Below are 13,990 nucleotides of genomic sequence, written 5' to 3'. Positions count from 1 at the left end.
AAATGATATAATATTAAAAAAAACTTAATTTTTATTAAAAAAATCTAAGGTTTAATGTTTATAGACAAACAAACCGCGCGTAGCGCGGTAAAATCTCAAGTATAATTAAAAAAGACTTGAGTTATACAATTTATTTTTCTTTTTTAAATGAATGTTAAATGAAATGGACTGACGCCGCACAATAAGAACACGCATTACCAATGAGTTATGTAACGGGGGTCATGTATGTGTTAACATCAACAGATGACAATTATCGGTTTTAAACATTTAACACGAAATCTCCAAAGAAGAAACATATGGGACAAGATTGTTTTTGATAGCCGAGTTTGTACATTACATCTATTGGTTAATGTATGGTACAAGATTGGTGATTAGATTCACCATCTTAAAAGTTTAATTTGTGAAATAAAAAACTATAGAACCAATAAATACAGTATCAAGTTTAACCCTTCTTAATAACTTATTACTATCATACAGGTGAAGCAGATAGCAGAAACTCCGGCTGCTTTCTCTGCAAGAGAATTCCACAGAAGAGGCAGAATGGTTTGAAGGCAACTTTGCTAAAGGAATATTCCGGAAGCCACTTGAGATCATTCGGGAACGACGGCAATGTGAATAAGGCCTCTGGAGCGAGCTCTAAAGTCAAACGGTTGCAGCATTTGCAGAACCATAAAGGAGTGGGTGGACATACTTGCATTGAGACGCAACACCTCTCAAGTTTGTGTCCTTGATCGCATCTCTCTTTCTTCTTCTTTTGGTGCGGAGCTTGGCAAACAGCTTCTTCTGGCGACTTGAAATGGACTGGCGCCGCACAATAAGGACAGGTCTCTTCCTCTAATGCGGTTTCTGTGCTATTACTACTTGATCTGTGTGAATTAGAAACATAGCAGATATGAAACTGAAACATTCTAGTATGTTGTTAAGAAAGGGAAGAAGCAGACATGTGAGATTAATTACCTTGTTAGACTAGATTTTACTTCTAATGAAAGTGTTTGGAGCTGATTATCGACGATATCGTGATTGATCTCAACCCATTGTTGCATCTGAGCCAATCCCGCTGGATGCCAGTTCCCAGTGGAAGGAGCTGACTCAGCAGTTAGATAAGCGGAGAAGCTGAGACCAACCAATCTTTCCCGGAGCTCTCTTTCGCTTTCCTGGAGCAGTTTGAGCCACAGATCAGTCTCTTCTTCATTGTTCATTCTCTGACCTTGCAGTTTTCTGTTGATTTCATCCGTTTTGAGCTCTGATAACATTACACGTCTGGAGATTACGTTGAGAATATGTAATAACCTTGAAGGAACATCAGAGAAGCGTTTGGAGATCTTTGGTACAAGATCTTCCATGGGGATATCAGCATGAAACCCAAGGTACGACACAGAGAGCCATTTGGTTGTTACCAATTCAACAAACTCCGGCATTGATTGTTTGAACGCCAACATAGCTGCTATCATATCCCAAAGAACTAGAGGCTTATTATAATCTTTGAACTCTTTCAACGACCATAGCAAATTAGATTCCCAGTATGCGTATTCGTTCTTGGAGAATCCCAGAATAGCTTCGGTTATCGTCTCCGAACAATATTCCGATTCTCCACATTGTTGTGCACCATTCCATATGAACTCTACAGCAGCCTTCTGTGACCTGAAAGCAAACAGGACAAAACGGTCAAGTTTTGCAATAATGAGCAAGACACAACAACGTTTCTTCTTGACAATCACCTTGCTTCGTACATCGGATTCAAGAGTTCAATATTAAAGCTGCGGACCTGCAAACATTCTAGACAAGTCTTAGTTATCATATTCTGAAAACTACAGTCAAACAAGTTTGCTTGGAAGATCATACCAAAGCAACAGCAAGGTTTCCAGGGGACAATGCAACACCAAGACATGACAGAAAGTCGTCAGGAAGCTGCAATTTTTTTTTTCATTGTTTGTAAAGATAAATCAGAAGAAGAGAGATACAAAGAGGCAAGATTGAAAGCAACACATAGTGACGTACATCACTTGTGCTACTGAGACCAGGAGTGTTTGCAGGAATTGGCACTTCAGAGATGGTATTCTCAGATAAGATCCAGTTTCGGACATAATTATCCTGCAATAATTTTTAAAGGAGTTAATGCAACCTACATAGCTAAAAAGAAAAATATAGTTGATCGATCATAATGTAGTTCATAGCTCAGCTTGTGGCTAAGAAAATCACTATTGTTTGTCACACAGAAGACAACCAATATAAAAGCTGAGCTTACAGAGAAGAAATAGTGTACCTGACTGCAACTGTACAAACAACGGCCATCATATGACCAAGCTAAACCCGTAACCTAAAAGACATTGACATATATATATATCAATAGATCGAACCCATATATTGCATTCAATAAAATGGTTTATAGCAAAAGAATGAAGGCTTACCACTTGGTCATGAGCATTAGTTGAAGCAACTTGTTCAAACTTTCTGGTAGATATTTCACACTTCCATACTTCAAAGGAACCAGATCCTTTGCCGATTGCCAAGCGCATTTCATCAGAGTAATTGTTCACAACAAATGAAAGCGTTGAAACCGGAACAAGGTTCACCGCTACAACCTATAAAAAGCCGGAAAATGGCAAAACATAAAACTATTAATGTCCATTTGATGAAAATCACAAGGATTTACAGAGACAAATCGGAATATAAATCAAACTTTAGCTACAGAAAACTACAAAAGGATCACAATCAAAAGTCGAGGATAGTCACAAAACTCAGAAATCACAAGAAGCCATACCCAATCTGTTCTAAGCTGAGAATAAGACAAAGTAGAAATCACAGAGAAAAAAAATAACAAACGTTACCTGTTTTAATAGAAAAAATGAAGATGTGTAGACCTCAACAGATTTTTGCAAGTCTTCTTTGTTGCTCATCCAAATCTTCACACTACAAAAATTGTGGAAAGAAATGGAAAGAAAATGTTATAACCAGGGCTTCCATTGAGAAACCTATGCAAATGAATATACATTAAGATTTATAACACATCCAATGACTGACAGCATCTTTTGTAATGGTTTACAAATTCAAAAAAAATCTTGTAATGTAAAACTGACTTACCTACCATCGCAACTCCCAGTAACCAACAGCATTTGCGGATTGGAAGAATCGCAGCCAGAAATTCCCCAACTCATCGTTGAAACCCATGAACTATGGGCCTGAATAATAGCTGTAAGTTCCACGTTGGGAGATACATTGCCACGTTCAATGTGATAGCTTTCTGGTGCATGGACTTTCCATATGGAAACACAACCGGACTTTGAACCAATTGCCAAAAGAGAGAATCTTAACAGATTCTGACAAGAAGAACCTTCTGTTGAGAAGGTTAGTAAAGAGGACCAGGCGACAGAAAGAGAGGACAATAATGCCTCACGAGAAACATACTTCTCTGGACTTATCTCTCGACTGCACTTTTTCGGAGCTTTAGGCAAAGAGTGACAATTGTGAGCATTGCTTGGCTGTTCATACAATTCAATCGCAAGTACCTGGCAACACAATGAATCAGTATAGACACAATGAGGCGATTTGATTCTTACTAAATGACACTTAAGAGTGAGTGTGTCAAAACTTTTAAGAACCATGTGGTGTGAATAAATGCATATAAAGCACCACCTAGAACTCAAAACTATGACAAGTCGAAATGCATCAAATCAATAACGAAACAACATAAACTAAGTCTTCAATCCAAAAAAAAAACAGACCCATATTATATCAAAAAAAAAAACTAGATAGAGTTACAAAATTGCTCAAGATATTGATTTATTTGATCAAATAATCTTGGTTCATATTAATACTAACTCCATCAAAAAAAAAAGTTTCCACAAAAGTGAAGGATGTGATCAAATTTGCAGGAACAGATTTTAAATCTGAAACTTAAGAGAGTAACAAAAATAAGTGGGAGGGATAGAAAACGAAGGTTTCAAAGGGAATATAAAGAGCAACATAAAAGAAGTTAGTGAAGAGAAACGAGGCAGTACATTATTCACCGTTTGGTTATCTTGCTTGGAACATGATGCTTGATCTGAAATATCCATTTCACGCAAGTTTCTAGATGTAGTCATCGATGAAAGCAAGTTAGTAAAGTGATCAAAGCAGGAAAAAAAAAAGATAAATGCAAAATTCTCTCTCATAATACTAAAGTAGTATGCAAAAAAAAAGAATTGAAAAGAGAAAAAAATGTTCCTTACATGTTGTCTAGGCTCGTTTTTCTTCGCTTGCGTGTCCTGAGAATTGGAATCCTTTCATCATCTTCATGGTCAGGTTGCACCACTTGATCCTGTAACAAACAAAGAACAGAGGATCAAAATGTTACCCGTGACCAGTTAGTGATAAGAAACAAAGATTTATAATAACAATTGAATTAAATAACTGGCAATGCATAGCATAAACTATTTGTTAATACGAGTCCTCATCTACATAGAAAGGTGAGAGTGCGCATTACAAACCATCTGATCATGCCTCTCTAATATAGGACCACAAACACAGTTTGGGAGAGCAAGTAAAATAGAAAGTTTGACTGATTAGTTAAGAAGATACAAGTTACCTTGTTAGATAATGAGGTAGAAGAAGGATTGTTGGATTCTCCAAAGTTGATGCTTAATAGATTCTCAAAAAGCAAATCAGATACATCGGCAATCTACAAAAAATAAAGAAACAGAGATAAAATCAACTGAAACGCATAAGCAAAAGTTACAAAAACTTGCAAAAGTAATAATGAATTATTGACCTCGAGCCAGTCAGCAGAGAAATCAGAAAAGGGAGGTCGGTATAGCTTAACCCTGCCTTCTGCTGAGCAAACAGCCAGTAAGCAGCTGAGAAGCAGAGTTATTTGAAACCAGAGACAAGAATGAGTTGGGAGAATCGAATCTGCTATAAAGATAAGGATAATAATAATAATAATACCCGTAGTTTTGAGACATTCCTAAGTGAGACCATGAGAGAGAGCGGACAGAGGGATGTCTTTCCCTCTTCAAACTCGAAGGTAAGAGTCCACCACTAAGCAAATCTACAGCACAACATCCGTAAGGAAGAATCAGAATCTTCACGATAATGGGGGGGAAATTGAAAGAACAAACCTTCATAGCGAACCTTGCCAATCTGATAAGGCTCCGCGTTAGGGACTGAGATCACCCCACGAGGTCCACTTGGCAATGCCGGATTCTGACCAAATCACAGTTCAATTTTTTTTTTAAAAAAGGAGATTCCAAGTTCAATTCAAGTGGAAAACTCACGAGGATGATGACGAGGTGGCCAGCGGCGACGGCGATCAGATTTTCCGATGACCAAGCGACGGCGTTAGGGTACGATGGCGAAGTAACCAGTGACGCCTCCTGGAACCGCGACGCCATCGTCAAATTCAGCTCAATTTTGGAGGGAAAAGAACTTGCTTTGCGACGAGACGAAACTACCGATTTTGATTCACTACGGAAACCCTAGTTCGAATCGCATTGATGCAGCTGAGATCCTCTTTTTTTTTACTTTTTTTTTTAATTCGAGATAAGTCAACCTGCTCTGCTCGCTCCTGGTTCAAAGGATATTATTTATTTTCTCTGGGTAAGAAGTCGTCTGTTTATCTATGGGCTATAAGCCCAAAATCAATTCTGTAGTTAAGGGCTTTCAAGCCTTGCTCGCTCGTTCATACGGTGTCGTTTAACGAATGATATTGAGGCCCGACTTCGAATCGCCGTGACGCCGAAGTTCTCTTTAATAATAATGGGCTTTAATTTAATTTTATTTATCATAAAGAAACAGTAAAGGGTTTTTGAAGCCGCGAGAAATATTCGCCGTCGCCGATATCGGGAAACACACAAGAAACTTGAAGCAATCTTCCGCAACTCCTGTTTTTTTCTTATATGTCCGGTAAGACCGAATCTCCCAATTACAAACTTATAATTTAGTAATCAATTTCAAGGGGAAAGGAAACGCAATGAAGAACATATATAAGTTGAATTCAATTGGAATATATACACTACTTCTTATTCCCCCCATCGTGTAGCATTCATTGGCTAGAAACGTACTCTGGCTTATCTCATTGTTTCTTGTCATTTACAGTAGAGAGGGAGAGAAACAATGGGAATCATAGAACACGGAGCGGTCTCAGGTACCTTGCCAAGCAAGGAGGCCTTTGTAGTGCACTTCCCTGGATACCCATCATCTATTCCCCGAGCCATTGAAACCCTTGGAGGAGTTCAAGGGATTACTGAGGTAAGTTTCTTTTTTTTTTCTCTCTTTCAAATTGTCTTTGTATCATAGTTGTTACAGTGATTCCGTAGTGTCTATATGCTACTAACACAATATTTTCGATTTTATTTTTATTTTTTTGGGTATAGTTCATATACCTATGAGTTGCTGTTGGTTAGTAAATCTCTAATTTTTTCCTTTAGAGCCTCTTACTTTATGCTGAAAGTTGTGTTTGTATGCTAGTTATTACAGTGATTCTGTAGGCTTCATGCTGATAAAGTCATGGTATATGTATTCATTTAGCTCTAAGACCCTAACCAACATAATTCTTTAGATTTTTTTTGGGTACATTTATAAAAGCTGGTTAGTAAAAATCTTGTGTTAAAAGTGGTGCACGATTAATTCAGTTTTGAGTCTTCTTTTTTTTTTTGTGGGTAGGCAAGAGGATCAATTTCAAACAAGCTTGAGTTGCGTTTCCGGCCAGAGGATCCTTACGCACATCCTGCATTGGGAGAACAACGTCCTTGCAGCGGGTTTTTGTTGAAAATTTCTAAGCAAGATATCAAGAAACCTGGAAGCCAACCTGTTGTTGCCACTAGTGATGTATGTTTGAAGGAGGCTAGTCCAGCTCTCTGTGCAGATATTGTCGCTCGTGTTTCCGATGCATTTCACTTCGATGGTCAGAGTCTAGCTCTCCTCCCGTGCATCTGAGAAATGACTGACTATCTCACATATACATATTCGTTGTCTAGGCATGGCTGACTATCAGCATGTTATTCCTATTCACGCGGATATAGCGCGGCAGAAGAAGAGAAAGTGGATGGACGTGGATCCCCTTGCAGGAGGCAGTGATTTGATGGAGTTGGCTGATGAAGATGTTATGATGTTATTGCCACAGGTCTTTGCACCCAAAGATATACCTGACAACTTGGCGTAAGATTACTCTCCTTTTCTTCTATCTGTTTCAACTTACTTTGATTGTAGTGACTTCAGTTATAGTGCTGCTTTCAATTTTCTTGTGTCGTTGCAGGTTGAAACCTCCGGCAACTTCTGGCCCCAAAAAGAAAGATGATGCGGCCACTCAGAACTTTTATGAGGTAAACAAAGGGAAAATAAAAACATCCAAGTTTTCTAGATAAACTATACGCAGTCTGGTTGGAACAAAAATTGACTTCAATAGTACAAGCCATTGTAGCTGAACTTATTGTCTTGTTTAGAGTCTTGATGGTTTACAAACCTCCATTTGGATGATAGTTCACAACTTTTTAATCTGGATCGTCTAAATGAAATAGTATAACTCAGTTTCACGAACGTGGAACTTGTTTTGTTCATGCTGTTTTCTTTTATAATGCAGATGGATATTGGCCCAGTATTTGCAATTGATTTTAGCGTCAAAGATATCCTTTTTTTTACTTTATACTATTTCTTCCAATTCGTTAGGAAGACCTATATTTGTTTGGTTCTTGTCCTTAACTATCTCATATACATATCCCAAAGAATCTAAACTGGGAAGAATTTGTATCTCCCAGCTCGCACCACTGGCAATGGCAGGTATCACTCTCTGCATTGTTTGAAGAGCGTCCTATTTGGACCAGAGACTCTGTTGTTCAACGATTACTTGATAAAGGTCTTAAATGCACACATCATATGTTAAACAGGTGAGGCAGCTTTTTTTTAATATAAGTTTCTTATGCTGAGCTGTTTCTAGTGGTACTGCACTGATCAACCATGGTTCTCTGTAGGTATCTGCTCAGGGCTGCGTATTATTTCTCAAACGGTCCGTTTCTTAGGTTCTGGATTAAAAGAGGCTACGATCCACGGAACGATCCTGAGTCTCGTGTGTGAGTTTCATAAATTGTCATTGTATGGTTCTTGACATTTGTTAGGTGTAGTGATTGAGATTGTTATAATTGTGTTTCAGATATCAGAGAATGGAATTCAGGGTTCCACCTGAGTTACGAAGTTATTGCGATGCCAATGCAACTAACAAGTAAGTCTTATTCATATGAATGACATTTGCATTCTTAGATAATGAATAAAATTGTATCGTAGCTTTAGATTTATGCAGGAAAAAAGTCTGATTATATGTTTTTATTATCTATGCTACAGATCAAAGCCAAGGTGGAACGACATATGTGCTTTTAAGTTATTTCCTTTTAAATGCCAAACGTTTCTGCAGTTATTTGAACTCGACGACGAGTACATCCAGCGAGAGATAAGAAAGCCTCCCAAGCAGACTACTTGTAGCGTGAGTTCTCAGCTTAGCTTTTGTGAGTCCTGAAATTTTGTGATCTGATTCCTTGTTTTTTGTTTTGCAGCACAAAACAGGATGGTTCTCAGAAGCCTTGCTAGATACTTTGAGGCTCCGTGTGGCTGTGAGATTTGTGTCTGTGTTTCCTGAGCCAGGCTTCGAAGATGTATTTAAATCCATTCAAGAAGAGTTTGAGAGGTCAGAAAAAATTCAAACCTTTAAAGAGACACATAAACCATCTCTAGTGAAGCACAAGGAGCCAACTAAAGGTAAAATCTTCAACAAAATATTGTGTTTTCATCTCTTTTAATGTTTTAGAGAGTCTAGTGAGTGCTTTGTGAGCTGTGTGTTAGGAATGTATGTGATAAGAATTTTGAAATGAGGAAAACATTATCTGAATACGTATCACTGTGTTAGGATTATTATCGTTAGTCATTGAACATGTGTTCTTTCAAAGACTTTGACGCAGCAGCGACTGAACCGTAGTATTATGATCTGCAGGCTCTGAAGACATGGAAAAGTTTAAAAGCACAAACGATGATGTTGATGTTATTGTTAATGAGTATGGAGATGATGAAGACCTGGATGAAGAAGAGGAAGAAGATGAAGAAGAACTATATGTGGTAATATATACTGTAGAGATAAATTTATGTTCACCCGCAATGGTTCAGTGTTTCAATGGTTCCTCTTCTGCCTTCTTATTGCAGCCTACAGCAGACGATGAGATATCTATTGATTCCCATGGATGTATCCTTCAAAGTTTAGCTTCTTCTTTTTCTTTTCTTTTTTGAGTAATTGTTTCTTTAGATATTCCTATACGATTAAAAGATCTAGATACTGAGAACAGCTCCAGAACGTATCTTCAAGGCTTGTTCGATAGCTTTCCAACGAGTGAACCTGGTTTGTATGGAGACTTTGCTGTCGACTATGGAGAGTTTCAGATATACGAAGAAGAATCTGATGAGAGTTTGTATTCTATTGATGATAATGATGGCGAGGAAGAAGAAGATGATGATGCGTGAAGATCAGTTCACACCACCCACCGGGTACTGTTTCTTCTCTTTATCCTTCAACGCAGAGAAAACTCTTTTTTTTTTTTTTATAGTGGTATAAAGTTGAAAAAAGGGCAAATCTCCAAAATAGCACCTTCCTAAGTTTATATCACGAAAATAACACTCAAAAACTAAAATGACTAAAATAGCATTTTATCTTTTGAAAAATTTAAATTTTTTTTATTTTTCAAAATTTGGAATCATATCCCCAAAACCTCACTTCTCAACTCTAAACCCTAAAACCTGAACTCTAAACCCTAAATTCTAAACCCTAAACCCCACCCCTTGAGTGCTATTTTTGTGACTTTTGGCCTTGAGTGCTAGTTTGGGAACAAAAACTTGATTTAATGCTATTTTGGTCTTTTTCTCTTGAAAAAACGCAATCTTTTGTAAGTCACATGATTGATCTTATGCAGTTTGGTTTGAAAGTTTAAGGTACTGATTAGTTTTTGCTGATTTGATCTTGTGATTAATATTTTGACCAAAAGCAAAAAAAAAAGATCTTGTGATTGATAATGTTTACACTGCTTTGTTGTTTCTTTTGGGATGTTTCAGGTAAAGTAGGTTTTGTTCTAATGAATCTTCGTCCAGAAATGATGACTTCACAAGGCCTCTTGCTTGCAAGTTTCAACACAAAGCTACAATTTGACAATCTGTTTTTTTTTTTTTTTTTGCATCTCCAGGAAACAAAATAGATTAAAGTTTCTACACCTCAATTTTGAAATCTAAGATTCAAAATAACAGAAATTATTTGTTTCTTTCCACAAAAACTCAATTGTAACTCCTCTCCTGAAGTTCTGTTTTACTCTCCTGCTTCTCGACATCTTTTTTCTTCGTGTCTTTGTTAGTTTTATGGGTTTGTGTTGTATCCATCTTTTGGCTCCGGGTGGTACATGTTACCTCGCTGGCTCTTGGCTCTGGAAGGGTAGGTAATGTCTCTAGCGTCTTGATGTAAAATGATGTTTGATCTAATCTTAATCTACCAGATGACAAAAAAAAAAAAAACCATTACACAAAAAGAGGAGAAAAAGGAGACTTTTACCTTTTTTTTTTTACCATTTCTTTAGTGAAGGGGAATTTTTTGACTCGTTATGTAATTTAGAGTTATCTCTCGGTAAACAAAATGCTTAAGGAGGTACCGAAAAATAAAATCGGCAGACTTGAAAGATCACGTAAGGGTAATGTCGGTAATTTACATAAGTCCATAAATTAAAGAAAACCCTAGAGATAAACTGTCACGGCCATCCATCTCTCGATTTCGAGTCTCTCACTTGCTTCTTCTCCGCTGCTGCTTTCTCCTGGTACGACGCCGTTCACCCCTCTCTCTCTCTCTCTGATTGTGTTCTCTTCAAGCGTTAGGGTTTATTCTGAATCCAATAGTGTTGTCTCGTGTGGTTGCTTTTCTTGATTCAATTGATGGGTCTTCTTTATACTGAAGTCTGAATCTTAAAGTTTCGATCTTTTTTTTAAAAAAAATTGGTAATTGTTAGAACGGTTTCAGAACTGTTGTAGTGGCGACACTGTTCTTAGTACCTTTACAAGGACTATGAAAGTTGGAGGCTTTCTTTCTCCTACATGGTTATAATTGAGTAACGATGATAGAGCAAAATACTTGAAAGATATATTGTCTGAAACAAACTGTTATTGCGCAGTAAGAGTTGTGCTGTATGTTTTGAGTAAAGGGAGCTGGACAAGGTAGATGCATTAGTCTCTATGTTACATCTTGTCATGACTTATGTTTTCTTTATGTTAGATGGCATGCGCTTGGAACATGAGCATTGCAATGGTTCATAGGGATATAGAGAGGGAATGGGAGATCCATGTGGACTTGTTTCATTTTCATTTTTTTTTCATCTTTGGAGATTCTTACTCACTTTGGGAAGATCTGGAGAAAAAAAAAATAGATTTCAATATTTAAAAATAGCTTTTGGAGCACATTGGAGCAATTAAGCATTTTGGAGCTTGTGGAGCACTACTCTTACTGAGGATTGCTTTCACTTGGTTTGCTGTCTGAGTGAATATTCTTTGTCTATACCTGTAAACTATGCTCCTTTTATTTATTTTGTTTCCTTTTAGACCTATATCTGCAGTTTGCTTCGTTTCAACAACCTTTGGGAACAATGAGTGATCGATCTTCTCGGTCAATCTATGTTGGTAACTTGCCCGGCGACATTAGGGAGTCTGAGATTGAAGATCTCTTTTACAAGGTTGGTTCTCGCTACCTTTTTTTTTTTACTCCGTTCATTTTTTTGCATGACAATCCCAACTGTTCTAAGACAATGTTTCTCAATTGCAGTATGGCCGCATTGTTGATATTGAATTGAAAGTTCCACCTCGTCCTCCATGTTATTGCTTTATTGAGGTGCGCTTCGTTGTCTTATATTACATTGGTCTTAACCAAATTTACAAGATTTAGTTATACTTAACCAAGATCTGTGTTGAATGTTTGTAGTTTGAGCACCCTCGGGACGCCAAAGACGCCGTTGATGGCCGTGATGGCTATAACTTTGACGGCTGCCGCTTGAGGGTAACAAAACGTTCATTACTTCCTTACCACTTTGACACAGACAGGATTCCAAACGTTTTTTTTTTATTTGGTTCTCAGCTGTTTCTAATCATTATGAATGCAGGTTGAGCTTTCCCATGGTGGGCGAGGACAGTCTTCAGGTGACCGTCGTGGTGGATATGGAGGTGGTGGTGGCTATCGTGGAGGTGGTGGTGGTGGTGGCGGCGGTGGTGGATCTGCTCGGTTTGGCGTCTCACGACACTCTGAATTCCGAGGTTTGTGTATTTTTTCTGTGAGAAATTTCGTATTGGTAAAGTTTTGGCTGGAGTGTACCTCTTTCTGATGTATTCATGGATGGCTATCTGCAGTTATTGTACGTGGCCTTCCATCATCTGCTTCATGGCAAGATTTGAAGGTATGATGATTACTTTATGCTCTACGCTGCAACATTTTGTTTTTTTTTTATTTCATATTAAAACCATCATTTCAGGATCATATGCGGAAGGCTGGTGATGTGTGCTTCGCTGAGGTCACTCGAGACCGTGATGGTGCGTTGGTTTACACTTTCTTATATGCTCAATTGAAATGGCAGACTATTTCTTATCTATTTTTTTTCTTACACATGAGCATGACATATCTTTAATAACTAATATGACCAGGAGCTTATGGTGTTGTTGACTACACCAACTACGATGACATGAAGTATGCTGTAAGATTCCACTCTTTTCTTCTCTCTTGCTGCATATCAAAGCTGTGAGTTGTTTAGTTTCTGATATTGCGAAATTGTGATTGTTGTTGTTGTTCAGATAAGGAAACTTGATGATACAGAGTTCAAAAACCCATGGGCTAGAGGCTATATAAGGGTATGGTTTATCCTTGCAGTCTTAGTTGTCTATGTTTATATGTTTACCCTCTTTTGACCGTGTTTTATTCTTATGTGCAGGTAAAGAAATATGAAAGCTCCCAGTCAAGAAGCCCAAGCAGAAGCAGAAGCCGTAGCCGTAGCCGAGGCCGTGATCGCAGCCGTAGCCGCAGCATCAGCAGAAGCAAGAGCCCAAGGAAGGATATGAGGTGCGTTTCTTTACACTAAACATGTGTATATAACTCCCGTTTTAAACAGATGGAGTCTTGTTGTGCTTATCAAATGTTTATTGCAGTAAATCACCAAGACGATCCCCTGCCAGATCAATATCAAAATCTAGATCGCCATCTCCTGACAGGAAGAAGAGCCCCCTTAGGTCCAGGTCCAGGTCCAGGTCTCTCTCAAAATCTCCAGCAAAGGTATACAACAGACAGTAGACAAATAGAATAGTTTTGGAAATGATACATTTAACTTATGGACATAAAAGCCAAATAGAGATTAATCTGAAACATGTTACAAAACTGTCTCCTTGTCAGGTTCAACAAGGCAGTGAGTGATTGCGAAAGTTGTCAAGCAGAAAAAGATCGAATGAGATGAACTGGAAGTTTTATTTTAAGCACAAAACTGTATTTGTTCTGAATCCTTGTTTTTAATACTTTTTGTTTTTATTTGCTACTCTGTCTTTTTTAAAACCGGTTCTTTGAAATATTTCTTTTCGGTTCGTACTTCGTAGTTCTTCAATAACTCAACTTAATGGTTATTAAAATGGTTTTCAACATTACAGTTTACTTTCAACTGTACTAATGTTTATGGAAGTTTTATTGGTTAGACTCTCTGAGATCTGCATTGTGGTTACTTCCCTATTCAATTTCTAACGAATGTGAACGCTCAAAAAACAATCTTATCTGGAGGATTTCCTCTTCCAGAAATATTTCTTTGTAGTTTTTTCTTTAAATGCTGATTTATAGGATGTTGCAACTACGAGAAAGATTACATAGACGATAACTGACAATGTTACATGTCTTATGAGATTTATGTTTAACTGTATCATTTGAACCGTTCTATGAAGATCTATTTCTGATCAGATATATTTGTACCATGTTGAAGAGTCCTTGTAT

General features: G+C 37.7%; 3 protein-coding genes across 7 annotated transcripts; 2 read left to right on the top strand and 1 right to left on the bottom strand.

Annotated features, from left to right (window-relative positions):
* Positions 1 to 297: 297 nt before the first annotated feature.
* LOC106360569 lies at positions 298 to 5,539 on the bottom strand. Of its 2 annotated transcripts, none has more exons than XM_022719286.2 (16): positions 5,253 to 5,539; positions 5,097 to 5,181; positions 4,924 to 5,026; positions 4,748 to 4,832; positions 4,565 to 4,657; positions 4,209 to 4,297; positions 3,999 to 4,068; positions 3,082 to 3,506; positions 2,829 to 2,910; positions 2,409 to 2,582; positions 2,264 to 2,317; positions 1,999 to 2,091; positions 1,843 to 1,908; positions 1,719 to 1,765; positions 958 to 1,641; positions 298 to 866 (listed from the first exon to the last, which is right to left on the bottom strand). In XM_022719286.2, exons 1-16 carry the CDS (start codon positions 5,367 to 5,369, stop codon positions 470 to 472), a joined length of 2,664 nt encoding a protein of 887 aa, XP_022575007.2. In that variant the 5' UTR covers positions 5,370 to 5,539; the 3' UTR covers positions 298 to 469. The 2 variants fall into 2 exon arrangements, with proteins under 2 accessions (XP_022575007.2, XP_022575012.2); XM_022719291.2 differs by having other exon boundaries at positions 5,110 to 5,181; positions 5,253 to 5,513.
* Positions 5,540 to 5,748: 209 nt separating this feature from the next.
* On the top strand, positions 5,749 to 10,331 carry LOC106360570 (general transcription factor 3C polypeptide 5-like). Of its 3 annotated transcripts, XM_013800184.3 has the most exons (15): positions 5,751 to 5,880; positions 6,073 to 6,225; positions 6,640 to 6,880; positions 6,954 to 7,134; positions 7,232 to 7,298; positions 7,556 to 7,598; positions 7,688 to 7,859; positions 7,944 to 8,042; positions 8,123 to 8,191; positions 8,311 to 8,449; positions 8,520 to 8,721; positions 8,954 to 9,075; positions 9,160 to 9,199; positions 9,281 to 9,498; positions 10,060 to 10,331. In XM_013800184.3, the coding sequence occupies exons 2-14, from the start codon at positions 6,091 to 6,093 to the stop codon at positions 9,472 to 9,474; spliced, it is 1,704 nt and encodes a 567-aa protein (XP_013655638.2). In that variant the 5' UTR covers positions 5,751 to 5,880; positions 6,073 to 6,090; the 3' UTR covers positions 9,475 to 9,498; positions 10,060 to 10,331. The 3 variants fall into 3 exon arrangements, with proteins under 3 accessions (XP_048632652.1, XP_013655638.2, XP_048632655.1); XM_048776695.1 differs by having other exon boundaries at positions 5,749 to 5,880; positions 8,954 to 9,199; XM_048776698.1 differs by having other exon boundaries at positions 5,766 to 5,880; positions 6,076 to 6,225; positions 8,954 to 9,199.
* A 327-nt stretch (positions 10,332 to 10,658) lies between these two features.
* On the top strand, positions 10,659 to 13,653 carry LOC106360571 (serine/arginine-rich splicing factor SR34A). Of its 2 annotated transcripts, XM_013800187.3 has the most exons (13): positions 10,664 to 10,805; positions 11,258 to 11,505; positions 11,581 to 11,711; positions 11,801 to 11,866; positions 11,957 to 12,031; positions 12,135 to 12,285; positions 12,379 to 12,425; positions 12,501 to 12,558; positions 12,670 to 12,719; positions 12,817 to 12,873; positions 12,954 to 13,081; positions 13,168 to 13,291; positions 13,409 to 13,653. In XM_013800187.3, exons 3-13 carry the CDS (start codon positions 11,625 to 11,627, stop codon positions 13,427 to 13,429), a joined length of 864 nt encoding a protein of 287 aa, XP_013655641.1. In that variant the 5' UTR covers positions 10,664 to 10,805; positions 11,258 to 11,505; positions 11,581 to 11,624; the 3' UTR covers positions 13,430 to 13,653. The 2 variants fall into 2 exon arrangements, with proteins under 2 accessions (XP_013655640.1, XP_013655641.1); XM_013800186.3 differs by lacking the exon at positions 11,258 to 11,505 and having other exon boundaries at positions 10,659 to 10,805.
* The last annotated feature ends 337 nt before the right edge of the window (positions 13,654 to 13,990 follow it).

This window comes from Brassica napus, chromosome A1 (assembly GCF_020379485.1).
Source record: "Brassica napus cultivar Da-Ae chromosome A1, Da-Ae, whole genome shotgun sequence".
Taxonomy (NCBI): domain Eukaryota; kingdom Viridiplantae; phylum Streptophyta; class Magnoliopsida; order Brassicales; family Brassicaceae; genus Brassica; species Brassica napus.
Note: the sequence above shows the minus strand (reverse complement) of the source record. Positions and strands in the feature narration are given on the sequence as shown.

Bases quoted from the DNA above. Each gene is read 5' to 3' on its own strand.
- LOC106360571 (XM_013800186.3), top strand. From the start codon at position 11,625: ATGAGTGATCGATCTTCTCGGTCAATCTATGTTGGTAACTTGCCCGGC. The intron at 11,712-11,800 runs GTTGGTTCTCGC...TCTCAATTGCAG, and splicing joins TTGAAGATCTCTTTTACAAG to TATGGCCGCATTGTTGATAT. The intron at 12,032-12,134 runs GTAACAAAACGT...TTATGAATGCAG, and splicing joins TTGACGGCTGCCGCTTGAGG to GTTGAGCTTTCCCATGGTGG.
- LOC106360569 (XM_022719286.2), bottom strand. From the start codon at position 5,369: ATGGCGTCGCGGTTCCAGGAGGCGTCACTGGTTACTTCGCCATCGTAC. The intron at 4,658-4,747 runs GTCAATAATTCA...TATTTTTTGTAG, and splicing joins TCTCTGCTGACTGGCTCGAG to ATTGCCGATGTATCTGATTT. The intron at 4,069-4,208 runs GTAAGGAACATT...GACTACATCTAG, and splicing joins AAAACGAGCCTAGACAACAT to AAACTTGCGTGAAATGGATA.
- LOC106360570 (XM_048776695.1), top strand. From the start codon at position 6,091: ATGGGAATCATAGAACACGGAGCGGTCTCAGGTACCTTGCCAAGCAAG. The intron at 7,299-7,555 runs GTAAACAAAGGG...TTTATAATGCAG, and splicing joins CCACTCAGAACTTTTATGAG to ATGGATATTGGCCCAGTATT. The intron at 7,599-7,687 runs ATATCCTTTTTT...TATCTCATATAC, and splicing joins AATTGATTTTAGCGTCAAAG to ATATCCCAAAGAATCTAAAC.